We start from the raw sequence: 20,195 nt of genomic DNA on the forward strand, positions 1-20,195 counted from the left end.
CAAAATAGGTGAGCAAAACACATCTATCTCTCTATATAAGAAGCCAGCGACCATAGCACCATAACGACCAGTACAACTGGCCAGTGAACCGCCCGGTCAGGGAGTGGGGCCGGCTGGCCAATCTCCCACAGCCCCTTCCCTGCCAGGGCCAGCCTGACAGGTTGAACCGGGCTGAGGTAGGGAGGTGGGAATTGAGAAAAGAAAGAAAGACAGGAGAGCGGGATCGGGAGGACTACAGGTCATCAAGAGACTGCAGCAAGTTTATTAACTGCGTAATGCCTTTTATACACAAAACACTGAATAGGAGGTCTCTCAAGAGGAATGTATTCTTTGTTCCTCTTAATCTCTAAGGGAGAGACAGAGCAGAAAGACAAATTCTCGGTACAGTAAATCAGGCAGATTCTCAGTACAGCAAATCTCAGTAAATAGTTACAGACTTCTTGGCAAGCTATGAAAGGTTGCTCTCATTCTACAAAGGTTGCTCTCATTCTACTGATAACTGCCATCCAAACAAGCCTGGGAAAACTGTGTGGGTAGGGGCTGAGTCTTGCCAGCCCCTTCAGGTGCAAGGATCATGCCAGCTCACACCCGGTCTCCAACACTTCCCCTGGCCGGCCCCACCCCTGATTGATCCCCAACCCCAATAAGGGGTGGGGCCAGTCGGCCAACCTCCTGCAGCCCCTTCCCCCAGCCAGCTCCACCCCCAACCAACCCCCCCACTCTGATCAGGGGCAGGGCCAGCTGGCCAACTACCCATGGCCCCTCCCCCAGGCTGCTGGCCCCTGATCAGCCCCCTACCCCATTTGGGGGAAGGGCCAGCCAGCCCACCACCCACAGTCCTTCCTCATGGCCAGCCCCATCCTTGATCAGCCCCCACCACCCCATCAGCTCGAGGCCCCTCTCCCTGATCAGCACCTCCACACACACCAGTTGGGGGTGGGGCTGGCTGGCCAACCTCCCACAGCTCCTCCCCTGCCGCTGACCCCTAATCGACTGCCCCACCCCATTTGGAGGCGGGGCCAGCTGGTCCACCACCCACAGCCCCTCCCCACAGCTGGCCCCTCCCCCAATTGGCCCCCTCATCCCAATTGGGGGTGGGGCCCACCTGTCAATTGCCTGAAGCCCCTCCCTGCAGCAGGCCCGACCCTGATTGGACCCTGATCAGGGGTGGGCCTGCCAGCCAACCTCCCACCATCTCCTCCTCCCAACAGACTGGGCCCTAATCCACCCCAATTGGGACTGGGCTGACCAGACCCCACTTGTGCACGAATTAGTGCACTGGGCCTCAAGTTTACATAAACATAAATAATATAAAATTACGCTATACCTTTTTTGTAATTTTTTAATTAATTTTTTTTTTTAATTCTTGCTAGTCATTTTTAATGAATTACTTGGATAAAGCTTGAATGTCAAGGTGCACAAACAGGCTATATGTTGACCACTCAGGCTTTGCTGGACCTGTAAACTATTAATAATTCTGACTAGAAATCCAGGAGCATTTAAAAATGAGTGGGTATCTGGTAAAACCTCAGGTTTCTTTGTTTCTTACTAAAATCAGAATACTTCTGCCATGTTCACCATGATAGAATCACCTGAAGTTGAATGGAGGCTGTCTTTAGATTGAACATTTGCCCTGTGATTTGTTCCCTCCACAACTTGTTTTAAGGCCAATATTTTTAGTTGTTTATTTTGTCTGTCTGGATCTTAAATGTTTAAACCCTAAATCTAGGGGATCTCTTCATTTTATTTGTGAAATACACAAAGCTGGGGAGATTGTGATTTCCTTGCATTACTGATTTGGGGAACAAAATGTCTTGGAGAGCTAAAGAAAAGAGCTCAAGAGGGATAGTAGTTACCATTTTGGAACAGATGTTATTAGTAAAGATTCTTTCAGTTTCTAGTGACTGAACCCAACCTAAAATGAATTATGCAAAAATGGGAACTTATTGACACATGTAGCTGAAAAGTCCAGGGGAATACTAACCAGATGTAAGAGCTCAAATAATTTCATTAGACAATTAACAGCAAGAAACTTGACAAGGGCAACAGCAAGATAGTTGTGTCTGGAGTATAATGGCACAACAGAAAATGGGAAAGGATATAGCTGAAGATGTGGGTGGGCCAGAAACTACATAGATGAGAGAGAGAGAGAGAGAGAGAGAGAGGAGGAGGGGGAATAGAGTGACAGGAAATTAATCTTTGTATTGCATGGGATATTTAATTTAACCATACACCCAAATTTCACACCCCTGCAGAAAACATCCCAAGAATGTTCCATTACTCTTAGAATAAAATCTAAATTTTTTATTTAGCCTGAGGGAATCTATCCACGCTCAGAGAATGAAAATGTTTCTCCTTCAACTCAAGCACAATTTATGCTTCTGTCTTCTGGACCCTAATTCCTTATCTTCTCCAAGGTCCTGGTTTATAAGTGCATTCTTAGCTTCAAACACATTCTTTTTAGTGGATTTTTACTCTAAATCTTATAAATATGTCTTTTTCTGCTAAAGGCAAACAAGCAAAACAAAATTAAACCAAATCAACCAGCTAACCAAATGATGACAATAAGAGCAGTAGCAGCAATTGAATACCCTATGTTGACTCAGACTTTCTCTGAGACTCTAGAAAAGCTTTAGGATTATAGAATGTGCAACTAATTATGCCTTGCTTATTTGGGTCTGTTTAATACCCAATTACTAAATTATTGAAGTGTAACATAGAAGAGCAGTTTCCTTGTAGTGGGAACATATGAGGGAGATAATGATTTGATAAAAAGTCAAGTAATTGGATATTGAAATTCTTTGTTTTGGGGTAGTGGAATTTAGTGAATAAAAGGATCTATCTAGAATTCTATATAATAAAAAGCTAATATGCAAATTGTCCCCTCCATCAGGAGTTTGACTTGGAGTTCGACCAGGGGGCAGGGCCAACTGGCCAACCGCCCATGGCCCCTCCCCCCTGCCAGCCTGGCCCGATCAGCCCTGATCAGGGCAGGCCGGCCAGACCCCACCCATGCACGAATTCGTGCACCAGGCCTCTAGTATTTAGATAACAGCAGATTAAAGTTTTGAAAATGAATTCATAGAAATGAATGTATTATCAGATTAGATTACCCACAGGAAACAAAATATAAAATGATGTAGTTTAGAATGAAGACCTTCACCTTTCATAGGGGCTCAAGCCTATGTAGAAAACCATTCAGGTTCACACTTAGGGAAATGGGAAAAAATCTTTAAGTCTTCCCATGTGGTTTTTGTATTCACGATTACTTTATAGACCATTGCTGCCTGGCATGGTCTCGATGTGATAAAAATTAAGCAAAGAAATTGGTAATGCAAAGAAATGCTTATATGCTTTAGAATTTCCTTTATGTCCTAAAAATTATATTTTACTAGAGATCCAGTGCATGAATTCGTGCTTGGGTGGGGTCCCTTGGCCTAGCCAGAGATCGGGGCTGATCAGGGCTGTCTCACCCAGTCCTGATCAGGGCCTCTCAGGGGGGCCTGCTTGCCTGAGAGGGACCCCAGGAAGGCTCCAGGACATGTCCGGCCCTCTCGCCCAAAGTCTATTGTTCGGAACCCAGCAGCAAGCTAACCTACCGGTCAGAGCATCTGCCCCCTGGTGGTCAGTGCATGCCATAACGACTGGTTGGAGACTTAGCATATTATGCTTTTATTATACAGGATATTTTTCTGAATAATTTCAGAATCATTTGAATAGTTTTGATTTATTAAGTTTCAAATAGCTTGAAAAATGTTGTAATAAGTTCCTAGAACTAAATCATTAAAATGATTTCACTGAAGATTCCCCTCAAGTTTTTTTCCCAGTTTGAAAATTTGTACTAATCCGGAGCTTTGGCTGATGCTGAAAGCTATGGATTTTAGAGGTTAAGTATTGTGTGGCCTTTATATTTCTTCTGTTTCTACACTGTTTGTGACTGTGGATTTGTCAGGTAGGCTTCCTTGCTTGTTCTTCCCACCTCACTCAGCCTTCTATTCTACTCTCCACTCTTACAAACTAGCTCTGTAGTAAACAACTTCCTGCATCTTTAGGGCTATTGTTTTATTTTCCTTTTCTACTCATTAGTCACAACTCATTTTTTGCTCATTCCTTTTTATTTTTCTTCACTTTTAGGCACTGGCGGGGGTAGGATTTATTATTCTCATCTTTAAGGAGATCACATGGTTATTAATGAATATTTTTATACTTATTTACTGCTTTTTCTTTCTGTATCTTACTTGTATTTATGTCCAACAGAGCTCCTGACATAAAGTGGATACTCAGTAAATTTTGTTGAATTTTACTGAATATTGATTGCATGCATGTCACCTCTAAATTCAGAGAGGGTGGAAAAGGTATATTTCTTTGTTTTTTGGAGCACTGTCTAAAAGAACAATAATCCCTAACTCCAACATATATTGTTCTCTATTCAAAAGACTCAAATAAAAGAAAATGCATGAACAAGTTATTAAAAAATGACCAATAAAATTATAAGAAGACATTGTATCTCACTCACCATCAGAGATGTGCAAATTACATAGATTTATTTTTTGTCAATTAAACTTGCAGAAGTTAAGAAGATTAATATCTAGACTAGTAGTGAGAGTCTGCCAAAATGTGTATTTTCACATATTAGTGTTGGATTAGGTACATTGCAGTGTTCTGCTGACATCCCCCAAGGGGTCCCAGATTGGAGAGGGTGCAGGCTGGGCTGAGGGACACCCCCCTGCCCAGTGCATGAATTTTGTGCACTGGGCCTCTAGTGTGTTTATAAAGAAGTAAAAATGAGATTATAGAGATATGTATTTATTCTGTGATATTGGCCATATTTCATAAGTTTTTAAATTAATTTTATTGCTCTTAAAATCTAAATTTATTTTAGAAATGTAGTTTTCAGCATCTCTATATACAGGTTCATTCTTTAATTTAGATTGTAATCTATACCTAGTTCAAAATTATGAAGCTTGAACTAACATAACTGAAATAAAATAATTGTAGGACACTTTTACTTAGCAATATTTTGTTCTTTCACTTTTTTCCCTTCTCCTGCGTTTTACTACTTACTAGAAGAGTATTTCTTTTCTTTTCTGGATTGACATTTTAAATACTTTTAAGATTTTAATTGAATGAGAGATATGAACTCTATTTTTTTCCTATATATTATTTTCAGTCTTGTTTCTAATTAAATACATATTTGCTACTTTAAATACTACTATTCAGATATTTACTATTTATTCAAATTTGTCTGAAGTAGATATTACTTTTGTACAATATATGAAAAATGAGTTTGTTGATAAATATGTAGTATAAATATGATTTTGTCAACACTTAAAAGAACAAATACTTGAACAAGTAAAACATTGGTATGAAAAAAAATGCTGTGATTACTTTGAACATATAGTATGCCTAGAGATTCATTAAAATTAATCCAAGCGAACTCTAATATGAACACATTAGACACTGAATATATTTGAAAACAAAATAAATTTATTTATTGAATTCTGAAGTTCTCTCTTTCTAGCATTTCAGGATAAGTGGCATCATTATCTTATGAGTCTGGATTAATAAATTTCTGTGCACATGTTCATTTTTAATGTAACTGCTCAAAATATATATGTAACATTTCATTTAAAAGTCAATTCTACAGATAATCTCTTTTTTTCTCTCTCAGGGATAGGTCATCATTAAGAACTATTAATGTAACTGAAATATCATTAGAGTTTTCAGATTTGGACTATAATGTTGAATATAGTGCATATGTAACAGCTAGCACCAGATTTGGTGATGGAAAAAAAAGAAGCAATATTATTAACTTTCGAACACCTGAGGGAGGTGAGTTATTATCCTTACAGACCATGTAAAAGAATACCCTACCTAGACAAAATAAGTGTTAAATATAAATTTATTAAGCCTAATATCTATCATTGGTTGGATGCAAAATTGCTTTTTGGTCACTTTCTAGCTGTGTGATAATGGTAAAGTTAGCTGATCTCTCTGTGCCTCAATTTCCTATCTGTATTATGGAAGCAATACAGTACCTACTTCACAAGGTTCTATGAGGATTTAATGAATCTATATTTGTAAATGCACTCAGAACAGAACCGGACACTTAGTAAACATTTTATGTGTTTGTTAAGTGAGACAAAATAAAATGCACAAAGTCAGCTCTCTGCCATTGTCCTCTATTATTCGATTTAAAAATTCTAAGTTAGAATTTAATTTTATGTATTCTATATTGGAAACACGTTATAATGTTGTTTTTAAATCCAGGGCAATAGGCATGCTTCAGAGCTAAGATAGTGTTTTATGATTAAGAATCACTCTTTCCTCTGCTTGAATATTGCTGTAGTGTTAGAGGGATTGCCCAGTTAGCCTTACGGATTTAATTTCTAACTTGTAATTAGATGGTATTCCAATTTAAGTTTTTTTTTTTTTTGAAAAACAGTTATTATCACTTACCAAAGGCAGGTAAAATTTAGAACATTTCAGACATTATTTGGAGCCACAAGTTCAGTTTTCTGTTCAATTGCTTTTTTTATAGCACCGAGTGATCCCCCAACAGATGTTCATTATGCAAATATCAGTTCTTCATCAATCATTCTCTTTTGGACGCCACCTTCAAAACCTAATGGGGTTATACAATATTATTCTGTTTATTACAGAAATACTTCAGGTACTTTTGTGCAGGTAAGACCTGAGTTTTCTCCTAGTTCTTTATTTACATCCTTCACTTAATGATGGTATAGACTGGGCATGGTAGAAAAATAATTTATCTTACATTGATAATTATCTGTAGTCATTTTATAAAGCTCCCATTGGCAGAAAAATGTGGTGGAGAAATGTCAGATATATTTTAATCTCTCTATGTATGTGTACACACACACATTTCTATATTAGCTTCAAAGGTATTATCAACAATGAAGCTGCCACCTATTTAAAATTCTGTATAAAAATATGACCCTTAATTCCACTCCTCTAAGTGTTCCCTAAAGAGTTGATGGTTTCATTTACCATCAATTATTTCTCAACTAAGAAAAATTTTCTTATGTTTCTATACAGTATAAATACCTTTCATGTTTGGATATGTTTGTGTGTTTTTTATTTTTAAAAACTGTTTTCAATTGTTAGCTAGAGTAGTTATAACTATTATTACTATTATCAGATATAATGAAAACTAGAAATGTGGTTAACTTGAGGTATACAAGGTACTAGGCTCACACACTTTGCATATGGACACTTTCTAAAATATGAATGATAATATGAAAATAGCTAAAATTCATTTCGTTTAGAAAATATTTTTATTTTTTTCAGCAGAATTTATTTTTCTAAACTAAACATTTTACAGAACTACTATGTTTTAAAAGAATAAAATTGGACTTGTGACTGAATCAGGATTGAAGAAAGATGGGCTATGATATGGAAAACACTAATTTAGAAAAAAATCCTGCTGTTTCCTGATAGACACTATGGATTGCATGTTGGTTGTGACTCTGGCCATTCTTATTTCTCTGTATCATTTTGAGCAGGAGAAAAGAGCTAAGTTTTAGACATTCCAGGTTGCCTGATCCTATTTGTGACTACAACCTAGGTTTAGTTACTAGAGTGAGTCCTGTGAGCAGCCATCTCTGGGCCTAGAGCATGACCTGCTGCAGTGCATCTGTAGTCAAGTTGACGCTAATGAATGGGGTCAGAGCAGAACTTTACAAGCTGTCTCAACACTAACCCAGCAGTGAGGAAAAGAAAGTCCAGAGGTTGGTTTGGTTTTACATTCCATTCTAGGCCTTCTAAGAAAGGAGTAAGAGGGAGGATCCTTCCCACCCCCTACTCTGTATGTCAAGCAATTTTTGCTGTACCCTTTGTTCTGCTCTGTTTGGGGAAGAGATTTGGGGATTAGTATATAATTTATTAATATTTGCTAACTATAATGTTGTTTATACATTTAGCAATGTCATTATGTCACAGAGGTTATTGGAATTGCAGATTTTTCTTCTTTCACACATTTAGCAAAAAATTTGCAAAGTGGTGTCAGTAATTCTGAATCTTATCAAAGCTTTTGCTTTTGTACAATTTACTTGATGGCTTATTCATGATTCTATTTTGCTTCTCTTTCTCCGTGTCTAAATAATCAAGTGTAAACATCTAAATGTGGTTTCAACATGATCTTATGAGCCTCCTTATTCAAACCTGGGTATATAAAACAATCTCGCTTGCCATTTATCTATCTTAGACAATGTAATATTTTATTAAATAATCTTGAGAACGCTTTTAAGTTTGACAACTGCCAGGGGGCAAAAGCTAATGATGTTAAACATTTCTCATATTGTTTGAAGTTTATCTGTGCTTTAATTTCTTCCTACAGTTAATGTTAAATATAGCATAAAAATCTTCACTCCCTAATTTTCTATTTTGGATTGGCAGAATAGAAGAAATCTTCAAAATCAAAATTATGTAATGGAATAAGTGTATAACTTATTTTCTTCCCCATGCTTTTCCTTCTCCTTCCCGCCAAGATTTATAGAATTATCTCACGCATGGCACATCATATTCTGCTTCCCAGTCCTGGTATCTCATACTTGTCTTATGCTCCCTTATGCCATAACAAACAACCTGAAGAAAAGGGTCATGTGACACTTAACTTTCCATCTCCTGAAGTCCTCTGCACTGTATCATGCATAGGTTTAATACTCAATAAATAGTTTAATTGAGCCCGGCTGCTGTGGCTCAGTAGTTGAACATCTATGCAGGAACCAAGAGGTCATAAGATGGATTCCCAGTCAGGGCACATGCCCAGGTTTCAGCCTGGATCTCCAGTTAGGGGGCGTGCAGGAAGCAGCTGATTGATGATGTTCCTCTCTCATGGATGTTTCTATCTCTCTATCCATCTCCCTTCCTCTTTCTCTAAAAATCAATAAAAACATATTTTATAAAACCAGCATCTACCATCCCTGTCTATCCCCTTATAAAATATATTTTTAATTGAAAGGACAAAAATTATTTTAACAGAACAACATTATTTTCAGTACTTAGTGATAATTTGGAGCACTTGAGTTTTTGTGATCTTCCCTTCTTATTCTGGGGAAGTTAATCTCTCTACTACTACTTGACAATCCCCATTCTGCTCTCAATTGTTGCAAATTGTGTTTTATAAAGTGTATTAATGCTTCTGCATTTTAATTTCTACCCACTCATGTCATGTCTCCTCAGTATGCTTGGCATTGTCTTAGTATATTATAAAGTGCAAAATAAATACTGGGTGATTAATCAAATTTGAAAAGTTTTTGCTAAATACCTTCTGACTATATTTCTATACACAAAAGAGTAAACCTTAATTAGATCATTTGAATCACAAGATTTTTCCCCCAAAAAATAAAGGAATGAAATAATCTAGATAATTGATTTAATTCTAAATTTGTTATGTCTTTACATGTCTATGCATGTCTGTGCACACTCAGTATAAATAACTTATGGCTGATTAAAAATAATTTGTGACTTAATTGTCATCAAGGTCATATAATAGGTAATCAGAATAAATTCTATAATAAATAAAAATTAAAAGTTACACCAAAAAACTATCTTAATATTTTATATGATACTTTATATAAGCTTGTTATTCCATGTGTTAAGTAGATGTGTTAGAAGATATTGAAGTTCACAAATCATATTTTGTGTGAGATTGTTACATTATTTTAATTTGTCTGCTCCTAAATAAATCACCACAAAATTAAAATAGATCTGTTATTACACTCATTCTTCTCTTCTCCCCCAAATATTGGCAAAGGAACCTCAAAAACTTGATGAATTTAATTTGTTGATACAGTGTAAAATCATCCTAACTGTAAATTTTAGTCAAATTGATTATTCAATGTTATTAAATTAAATTACCTAATTGCCATTTGTTGATTTTGTTATGTGCAGACATGGTTTTAATTGCTTAATATGCTTCATATCATCTAATCCCCAAAGCTCTCTGTGAAGTAGAAGTGGTTATTCCCATTTTATGTTGAGGAAGAAGAAGCTGTGAGATTAGATGATTTTCTCAGAGCGATCCTGCCAGAATGAAGGCAGGTTTATAGAACTCTAAGTAAGGGCTTTGTGTAGATGGGAATGATTTAGATTTCTCTATGTAGATGAACATATTACAAATTTATTTTTACTAATTGCCAAATATTTTTTGTTAAAAGTCTGTTTTCCTTTATATTAAAATTTATTTTCTTTGTGTGTTTTGTGTTTAATATTTGCTCGAGAGACAATGATTGCATAAATTTCCCAATAATTTAAACAATGCCTTGGGACCAATATAACTAGAAGTCAGGCCAGAAATTTTTGAAATTTCTCTTACTCTGCATATAAGAGAGTGTATCTAACTGCCTTTCTCTCCTCCCCAGGATTATAGAGAACAAGAAGACTCATTAAAGATGAATAATTATATCTAGTTAGTTAAGAGAGGTGAATACTTTCATAATTCCTTCTTCTTTAATAGGAAGGAAAATTTAAAAATTTATTGTACTCTCAAATTTTAAAATATATTGTTAACATTTTGAAAAGTACTTGAATGTTTCATAAGAAAACTAACACTGTCGGAAAAGGTGTAGCATTTTCATTTGGTCATTGGACCTTCTTCATTGCTAAGAGTTTTTTCTCTTTGCTGTTCTACATATTGATTTTTTTAAATAAAAACTGTTACCATGGATTCCTCTTTTAGTACAAACATATTTCCAGTTTAATTATTGCAATAAAATGTCCTATGTTGATTTTCCTCAAAGATTAACATATTAAAATAATGAGGCAACCAATTCATGAAAAATTATTTTTGAAATGTTCATATATACTAAAACTATATTCTGAACAATTAAAACAATATGTTTATTTTTCAGAATTTTACACTCCATGAAGTCACCAATGACTTTGACAATATGACCGTATCTGCAATAATAGATAAACTGGCAATATTCAGCTACTATACATTTTGGGTAACAGCAAGTACTTCAGTTGGAAATGGGAATAAAAGCAGTGACATAGTTCAAGTATACACAGATCAAGACAGTATGTAAATGAAAAGTATTTATTAATATTTAATAAGATTAACTTAAAACTTTATAATTATTTCACAACCTTCTATTTGAATGTATTCATAGTAAGATCTACATTTTATTTAGGCACATTTAACTAGTCATAAAAGTTTGAAAATGCATTTAACATAGCTATAAAACTATTAGAATAATAACAGCCTTTCTCTTCAGATAAACTGCTACCATTTATTCATGAAAATTGTGTTGCTGTTATTGCTTCAAAGGATGTCACAGCCATCCGGTTTGGCCATGAAAAACCGTTGTACACATGGATGGGTTTTCTAATAGCTACTATGCTTATCCATTTGCTTTAGGAAATACATTTTTTTTCTCTAGCTGCTTATTTCATTTCAGTCTTTTAATCCACATAGGACTCTATGCAGCTTCTTTGTTTGTATTGTATTTTTGACTAATATACCCAGAATATCTTTTTTTAACCCCAGAAGTTTCTTGTATGCAGCTTCTGCAGAATCTTGTTTGTGCTGAGTATTCAGAAAACTATAACGACTGAAACGCTCTATGTTTTTTAGGTTTCAGCTTTGAGACTATAATGATACATGGATCATTGCTTATTTCTTCTTATGGTTGTAACTTTTATTCATTTTAATACTATTTTGCATTAGTTTCAGGTTTGCAGCATACTGGTTAAACAATCATATACTTTACAAAGTGTTCTTCCTGATATTTCCAGTACCCATCTGGCACCATACATAGTGATTATAGTATCATTGACTATATTCCCTGTGCTGTACTTTACATCCCTGTGACTATTTTGTAACTACCAACTTGTATTTGCTCATCCCTTCAACTGGTCCTCCAACCCCACCTTGTCCACTTTTATTAAAGACTAATCTCACATTGAGAAATGGTATTGACCTCTACTGCTGAGAGTAAAATTCCATGTTTATCATCTGAAGATTATAGGTTGACAGACTATATATATACGAGAAGTGAATGCTTTCCTTGTTGGAAAAATCTTTAAATAGTTCACAAATTAAACAGCAGAATAAGATATGATAAAATGTATGGAGATATTTGTTTACATAGACTTTAACAAAAGTGTTTTAATGCAATATGTGGTCAATATCATTTCAGGCATTTTTTAAACGCAGATTTCTCCTAAGATTTTTACCAGCCTATAACTTTTTGTCAGTTATTAGAGCACCATGGATAATAAATGTGTTGTGTGCACTGTTCTAGGCAAGAGGTCCTAGATAACCTCCTATACAAGAAGGATAATATTTGGAAGGTAGAAACAAAAGAATTTTATAGCTAATTACAATATTGCAATATTTAAATATATGTATACATACACACGCATACATGCAGATCTACACACTCATAATCTCCATATTGTAAGAAAGAAAAGCCAAGAGAATATTATAGAAAAACAGTTCTCACACATAATAGATGTGTGAGATGACAGGACTTATTTTGAATGATTTTTAATATTATTTAGAAGATATTTTATAATAGATGATATTTACTGTATCTGCATTTAAACAATTTAAGAACTGATGATGCAATAGATGGCATTTAAAAAATTATCTTCAGTTTGTGAATTTACTTAAAATTATTTAGGGTGACTGATAATTTTTATATTTTGCACACTACCTATCATAGTACCTGAAGGGCCTGTTGGAAACCTGACTTACGAGTCCATTTCGTCAACTGCAGTAAATGTAAGCTGGGGCCCACCACCTCAACCCAACGGTCTAGTCTTCTATTATGTCTCTCTGAGCTTACAGCAGACTCCTCGCAACGTAAGACCACCTCTAGTTACATATGAGACAAGCATGTATTTTGATAATCTGGAAAAATACACTGATTATATATTAAAAATCACTCCATCAACCGAAAAGGGATTTTCTGATACCTATACTGCCCAGCTACACATCAAAACTGAAGAAGATGGTAGGCTGGATCCTTTTATTGTCTATTAAGCAGATTGTGTTTTTATTTTTAATTTATATTTCTTTCTGACAGAAAACATTATTTTTATAATTATATAGATTATTTGTTCTCAAGTAACTAGCCTTTCAATAAACACAATAAGCTCTAAGTTTCTTAAAATTTAAATAATTAGATGCTAATAAAATGAAGTCCCATTATTATTAAAGCCTTTTTTTGAATGCTAATTCACTTTTGTTTCATTTAATATTCTTTTTTTCTCTTATAGTCCCAGAAACTTCACCAATAATCAACACTTTTAAAAACCTTTCCTCTACCTCAGTTCTCTTATCATGGGATCCCCCAGTAAAACCAAATGGTGCAATAATAAGTTATGATTTAACTTTACAAGGACCAAATGAAAGCTATTCTTTCATTACTTCTGATAACTATATAATATTGGAAGAGCTCTCACCATTTACACTATATAGTATTTTTGCTGCTGCGAGAACTATAAAGGGACTCGGTCCTTCCAGTGTCCTTTTCTTTTACACAGACGAGTCAGGTAAGCCGGAATTCATATTTCTTCCAATGCTTCGCTGTTGCAGCCCTTGCTCTCTCTTTTGAAAGGAACTGCATGGAAAATGAGAGGATATTTGATGGTCTATTTGTGACAGGTTTACAACTATTCATCTACTTCGCTTAACTTGTATTCTTTTCCTTATTTAATTCGGGCTGCAGAACGAAGTGTTCTGTTTAAATCTACTTTGGAACTACTGAGTTCCAAAAACATCATTATTTATGCTATTGGTTTCTGAAATTAAAATATGATCATTTTGTACGTCTTTCTTAACTAGTGTCTTCAGGAAGCTACAGTCACATGATATTTTTATGTTAAAAATCACAAATATAAGTTTTATAATGTGTTTTCCTACAGTGCCTTTAGCACCTCCTCAAAATTTGACTTTAATCAACTACACTTCAGATTCTGTGTGGCTGCAATGGAGCCCGAGTCCTGTTCCAGGCGGTATTGTTAAAGTATATAGTTTTAAAATTCATGAACATGAAACTGATACTATATTTTATAAGGTAGGTTGATTATGACAGTATATTTTTATTTAAAAAATTCAGAACGTGAATGAAACTTTTGGCATGCAGGGAGAAAATGGATTGCTTTAAATGAAACGAGGGCCATCTTTTAAGAAACCTTTTTAGTTTCCTGCAATTGAAGGACGCTTACGGAAAACACAGAAAATACTTGCCAGATAATGGAAGCTGAAGAATTCATACAGTGATTTACTTAGAATTTCTAATTTCTGCATGTCTACATTTTAAGAAATAATTGCACCATTTTGTGAATGCTGGCAAGTACATAGTAAAAATTTTTCCAGACTAAAACCTGTTATTATCTTAAATGTAATATGTTTCTATATTACATTTGTTGTTAGAATGACGTGCCAAGTTAATGGTTTTAACCTTTTCTGAAAACTGTTTTTACTGGACTTCTGGTAATCTTCTCTGATAGCATATAATCCCACACTAATTGGTATTTTAAGATATATCATTATCTTTTACTTTCAACACTAATTAGTTTGCAACACTAAACACCCTTTCCCTCCTCCGTTTTTAGGTTTCAGAATCAATGAAAACTAGCCAAAGAACTGATGTAGCAAAGGGACTGAAATATACTTCTATGATTTCTAGCATTTAATTGCCAAAATATGTTATAATACATGACATTTATTTTTTTTAAGTGTTCTTCTTTTTCCCCCAAAGGCAAATTGAAGCACTGGTATGCTCTTATTTAGCTATAGCAAGAAGAGTATAAAAAATCTGCAGTAAACATTGTTGTTATATGTATTTCAATTTATTGCTGATGGTAAATCATTTTTATAGCATATGTAGCTTACAAAGGGAATAGTCAAAATCAAAATTTGTGATTAAGATTATATCATAAGAAACAAATAACTTCCTTTCTGGAAATCAATGTATCACTTCAAAATCTGAAAGGCTGAGTAGAATTTGAATTATATTTAGTACTCCATAAATGTGGACTCTCTTTCCCAAAAGTGTGAAATTATATTAATGACCCCAAATCTCTAGCCCTCTAACATCTATCTCTTTTCTAATCATAACATTTTCCAACTTTTAATTTGCTTTGGCTATAGGTGTCACTGGAAAATAGGTATTAAAAGGGGGAAATGAATCATTTTAATATTGTTAATCTTGCTTGAAGGATAATGTGTATGTGTATTGGAGCATGGGTGTCTATGTGCGATCTTTTCTCCTCAGAACAGCGATCTCCAGCATCGATGCCATTACCTTTAAGAGTTACTGCTCTGCATTAGACAAGTTGCTTTAACCTCTTATGACTCAGTTTCTTTAAGTGCCAAATGGGAGTTATAAAGATGCATACCTTTAAAAGTGAGGGTTAGAAGGGAGAATCTATAAAAAGCACTTAGGACTATCCCTGGCATAGGATAAATGTGTTAGCTATTGTTATTATGCATAGTTATAAAAAGAACAAAATATCCATCCAGCAATGTAATAGCCCTAAGTATAAAATGACATTATGTCATTACCTGACTATGAAAATAAGTTGTATTCTAAGATTTTTAGACATTCTGTTCTCTCAATATGAATACTACCATTAACATTCCACTAGCAGCAAAATATAATCTTTATACCATAAAGTATTGATTATGTAGTTTTGGGGTGGAGAACATAATTTTTTTTGAAAATCTACTACTTTTAGTTCCTCTTTCTACATCTATTTTCTCTTCCATCAATTCTCATGATCTTGTTTTCGTTCAAATTCCATTAACTGTACTCGTGTGCCACCCTTTTCCTTTCTTGACATCTAGTTTCCTTTATCTAGTTCCCTCCCACTGTTTTGTTTTCTCTATAAGTATATTTTCCTATTTTCCTTTCTATGTTTTCATCCACCCCTATGCTACAACAGTATCAGTTTCTGTTATTATTATTTTTATTATTTCAAGTTATATGTGGGTTCATGGAGGCAGAATAACTCCAGAGCCACTCCACGTGTCTCTGCCATGCCAGTCACTCCAGTGTGGTTCCCATGGAGATCAAGAAGATCCAGGTCTGCAGATAACTCAGGCCGGTCCTGCATCCTGAAATCGTTTATTCAGTGAAAAGTTCTTTTAAAAGATGTTTGGCAATACTCCTCACTTATGTGTCCTTCTTACTGTTATTCTTGTGTCCACCTGTTTACTATCCACTCTCACACTTCCATTGAAAACTCTTGAGTTCAGTCACTTCTCTGGGTACCAGCCCTTTCTAACCAAAATCAAAATTTACCTACACTGTGTTTAAGTTTTCCTTAGTAGCAATTGTTTGTAGATTTCTCTAATTAACATTAAAATTCCTTGATGACAGGGGCCATGCCTTATATATTCTTCCAATATGCTGGTTATCTGACAGTATGCTTTGTAAATAGTAAATGCGAAAAAATGAAAGGAAATGGTGTAATGTAGTGAGTTCAAGGACTTGCCAGAGATTAATTACTGAAGTATTTAATAAATAAGTCCAAGTGTTTTATATTTGGGGTCAGATATAATGCAGTATTCTTAAAATTATACCACACAGGATATTATCTTTTTCTTTACATAAATGATTAATCTTAACTACCCTCTTGGTTAGGATAATTATCTTTGAATGAAAATTTTATACTCAATGGTAAAATTTTCTATCAGAAAACATATTCTTTCTTGGGCACCTGTGCTGTTTTCTTCCTTATCTCTTTTTCCTAAGGTTCTGTCAAATAGGAAATGTAGGAGTTGTCTAGGAAAACTCATCATTTAAGCTTCATAGGAGCAGAGATTTGTTTATTCACTGCTGTATTCCCCTTGCTTAGCATATAGTAGATGATGAATTAATTTATTTAATTACACAGAATATTATTGGGTATTTAAAATGAATTTAGATGAATTCAAGAAAAATCAAGTATCTCTGACCACCTGTAAGCTGGATTTAAATTGAGGACTTTAATTTTGGTATATTTAAAGAAAGTAATTAGGATGTAATTCCAAGTAAGAATCTGGGAGGCAAAATGAAAACAAAATAACCTAGTTTTTTAAGAAATGGCATTAATGAGATTCTTCATGCTGAATGTCCAGTTTATCCTTCCATTATCAGCTGCGCACTACCTGCACCACAAAAATATTTAATATTTTCTCTTTTGATTAAAATATCCATGCTTATTAAATCACTAGAGGCCTGATGCACGAAATTCTTGCTAAATTTCTGTTACTGTGCATGGGGGGGTGTGTCTCTCAGCCCAGCTTGCACCCTCTCCAAACTGGGACCCCTCGAGGGATGTACAACTGCCTTCCAAATTGACCCTAACCGCTTCTGCCTGCCAACCTGATCACCCCCTAACCACTCCCCCGCCAGCCTGTTTGCCCCTAACTGCCCTCCCCTGCAGGCCTGGTCACCCCTAACTGCCCTCCCCTGAAGGCCTGGTCACTACTAACTGCCCTCCCCTGCAGACCTTGTCCCCCCAAACTGCTCTCCCCTGCAGGCCTGGATTCCCCCAACTGCGCTTCCCTTACAGGCCCAGTCACCCCCAACTTCCCTCCTCTGCCGTCCTGGTCACCCCTAACTGCCCTCCCCTGCAGGCTTGATCACCCCCAACTGCGATCTCTTGCAGGCCTCGTCCCTCCCAACTGCCCTCCCCTGCTACCCTGATTGCCCACAACTGCCCTCCCTTGCAGACCTGGTCCCTCCCAACTGCCCTTTCCTGCTGGCCATCTTGTGGTGGCCATCTTGTGTCCACATGGGGGCAGTCATCTTTGACCACATGGGGGCAGCCATCTTGTGTGTTAGAGTGATGGTCAATTTGCATATTATCCTCTTATTAGATAGGATTAAATAGGATAGAGGCCTGGTACACGGGTAGGGGCCAGCTGGTTTGCCCTGAAGGGTGTCCTGGATCAGGGTGGGGGTTCCCTTGGGGTGTGGGACGGCCTGGGTGAGGGTCCTGTGGTGGTTTGCAGGCTGGCCACGCCCCCCAGTTACCCAAGTGGAGGTCCTGGTATCAGGGATTTACTTATCTTCTATAATTGAAACTGTGTAGCCTTGAGTGGAGCCAAGCCTCTTGCTCGCTCCGTGGCCCCAGCCATTTTTGTTGGGATTTATTTATCTTCTATAATTGAAACTTTGTAGCCTTGAGCGGAGGCCTGGGCCCACCAGGGCAGGTGGAAAGCTTGGCTTCCTCCATTGCCAGGGGCAATCCAAGCCTCCTGCTCTCTCCAGCTCTGTGGCTACCACCATTTTTGTTGAGATTTATTTATCTTCTATAATTGAAACTTTGTAACCTTGAGTGGGGCCTGGGCCCGCCAGGGCAGGCGGAAAGCTTGGCTTCCTCCATTGCCGGGGGCAACCCACGCCTCCTGCTCTCTCTTTTGGCCACAGCCATCTTGCTTGGGTTAATTTGCATACTTGCTCCTGATTGGCTGATGGGCATGGCTTGTGGGTGTAGCGGAGGTATAGTCAATTTGCATATTGCTCTTTTATTAGATAGGATAGGTTAAACATGGTGTAACTTTTATGTGTTAAAATATGTCTTCCAGTTACAAACACATTTTTGATGATGCATTGTGATTAATTTTTTTCCTGCTTTTCAGAATATTTCAGGTGTTCAAACTGAAGCCAAGCTTGTTGGACTGGAGCCAGTCAGCACCTACTCTATCAGCATCTCGGCCTTTACCAAAGTGGGAAATGGCAATCAATTTAGTAATGTACTAAAATTCACAACCCAAGAATCAGGTTAGACACAGCGTTTTGAATCCCCTAAGATGTTTCATTTGTATTTAACCCTTTTCCCTTCCCTTTTTCAGTTTATGTGATAAAGTATTATTTAATAGTTCACTCAAAGGGAAGTTGAATTTTAATTCTTTAAAGCTAGACTGGGTCTTGTCTGCTATCAAATACATGTGTTCATATGCATATATTCATACTTTTGTTTTCTTTTTGAACTGAGGAAAGTGTAATGAAAGACTAGTTTTGGAGCAAAGTAGGATCTATATATCTGTGAAAATTACTTAATTCCTAAGACCACACAACATTCTGTACCCTGATTGGTAAAATAATAGAACATTTTCAACTTTAAGAGTTATAATATCAGCTGATTAGTTCATAGTTTTTAGCTTCAGTCAGTGAAATAGATGTTCACAAAACTCAGTTTTGCAGATTAACTTTAAGCAAGTTATCAAGTGCTCTTGTTAACATATTTTATGAAAATATTGTGATACGTTTTTGAAAAGAAAGAAGCAAATAGTTAATGATATTTAATTGCCAGAGCCCTGGATTAGATGTGAAATTGTCTTTAACTTTAAATTTCACTCATTCTGAAAGTATTCTCCAGTAGTTCTGATGCCCATATCTTCCAGAGGAAGACAAACAGGTTTGTAATGACATAAATTTGGATCAGGGGAGATAACTGTAAACAAGTCAACTTTACTTGAGTATTCTTTCAATAACTATGATTTACATAATGAAAGCTAGTTGGTTCCTTTCACTACTTATTTGCAATCTATGAACTAACTGTATTCTAATTTTCCTTATAGCATCCTCTTTTTACTGTAATAGGATAAGCTATGCTGACATTAGGGGTCACCAGGTAATTCAACATTTCCATGGGAAGTAACCACGTCTCTCCAGTCTGCAGTCTCTGTGGTGGGCTGGGTATCTATGGCTCTTTAACCAGGTCTACCATAAATAGAGCACTTCTGAAAAACGGGGTCACTTCCAAGTGAATTCAGGGAAGTTATAGGGAAACGTGGACGTAATTAAAAACTAGGACTGATTTAAATCTTCCCTTCAACGATTTTTATAAAGGATCTGATGAATCAGGTCTTCACAATTCTTCCAAGGAGGCCATCTTAATATAAAAGCACCCCCTTCCCCCGCCTAAATTGCTTACATGTTTGCTGGTACTGTTAGACCCAGATGTGCCATATCAGGGAGGAACCCTATAGCTTTGTTTTGCACAAAAAAGTTTTCATAATAAAGTATTTCTAAGACTTCTTCTTTCTGATTAAGAAATAAAGGAGCAGGTTTCAGTCGCTGCCTGAACTTGAAACTATGCGGTTGCCTCTGACTATGCAGATTTGAGGATGTGATTGCGGCTTTGGCCTAGGAAAATATTAAGTGAATGCTTTAGTATTGTAAGGATTAACATGATAGCAGAGAAAATAGGCCAACTGCTGTTTG

The 20,195-nt window shown here is 36.1% G+C and overlaps 1 protein-coding gene across 2 annotated transcripts in view; it reads left to right on the forward strand.

Moving 5' to 3' along the window:
* The window catches only part of PTPRQ (protein tyrosine phosphatase receptor type Q), a gene marked incomplete at both ends in the record, with an annotated part of 254,195 nt that overhangs the window by 117,224 nt on the left and 116,776 nt on the right, over positions 1 to 20,195 (forward strand). For both annotated transcript variants that reach the window (XM_079775461.1, XM_079775460.1), the window contains 7 exons: positions 5,672 to 5,832; positions 6,542 to 6,687; positions 10,875 to 11,043; positions 12,693 to 12,983; positions 13,249 to 13,524; positions 13,897 to 14,048; positions 18,608 to 18,749. In XM_079775461.1, coding sequence (XP_079631587.1) covers positions 5,672 to 5,832; positions 6,542 to 6,687; positions 10,875 to 11,043; positions 12,693 to 12,983; positions 13,249 to 13,524; positions 13,897 to 14,048; positions 18,608 to 18,749 — 1,337 coding nt within the window. The remainder of the gene's footprint in view (positions 1 to 5,671; positions 5,833 to 6,541; positions 6,688 to 10,874; positions 11,044 to 12,692; positions 12,984 to 13,248; positions 13,525 to 13,896; positions 14,049 to 18,607; positions 18,750 to 20,195) is intronic.

This window comes from Cnephaeus nilssonii (genome assembly GCF_951640355.1).
Source record: "Cnephaeus nilssonii genome assembly, chromosome: 6".
NCBI classification, from domain to species: domain Eukaryota; kingdom Metazoa; phylum Chordata; class Mammalia; order Chiroptera; family Vespertilionidae; genus Cnephaeus; species Cnephaeus nilssonii.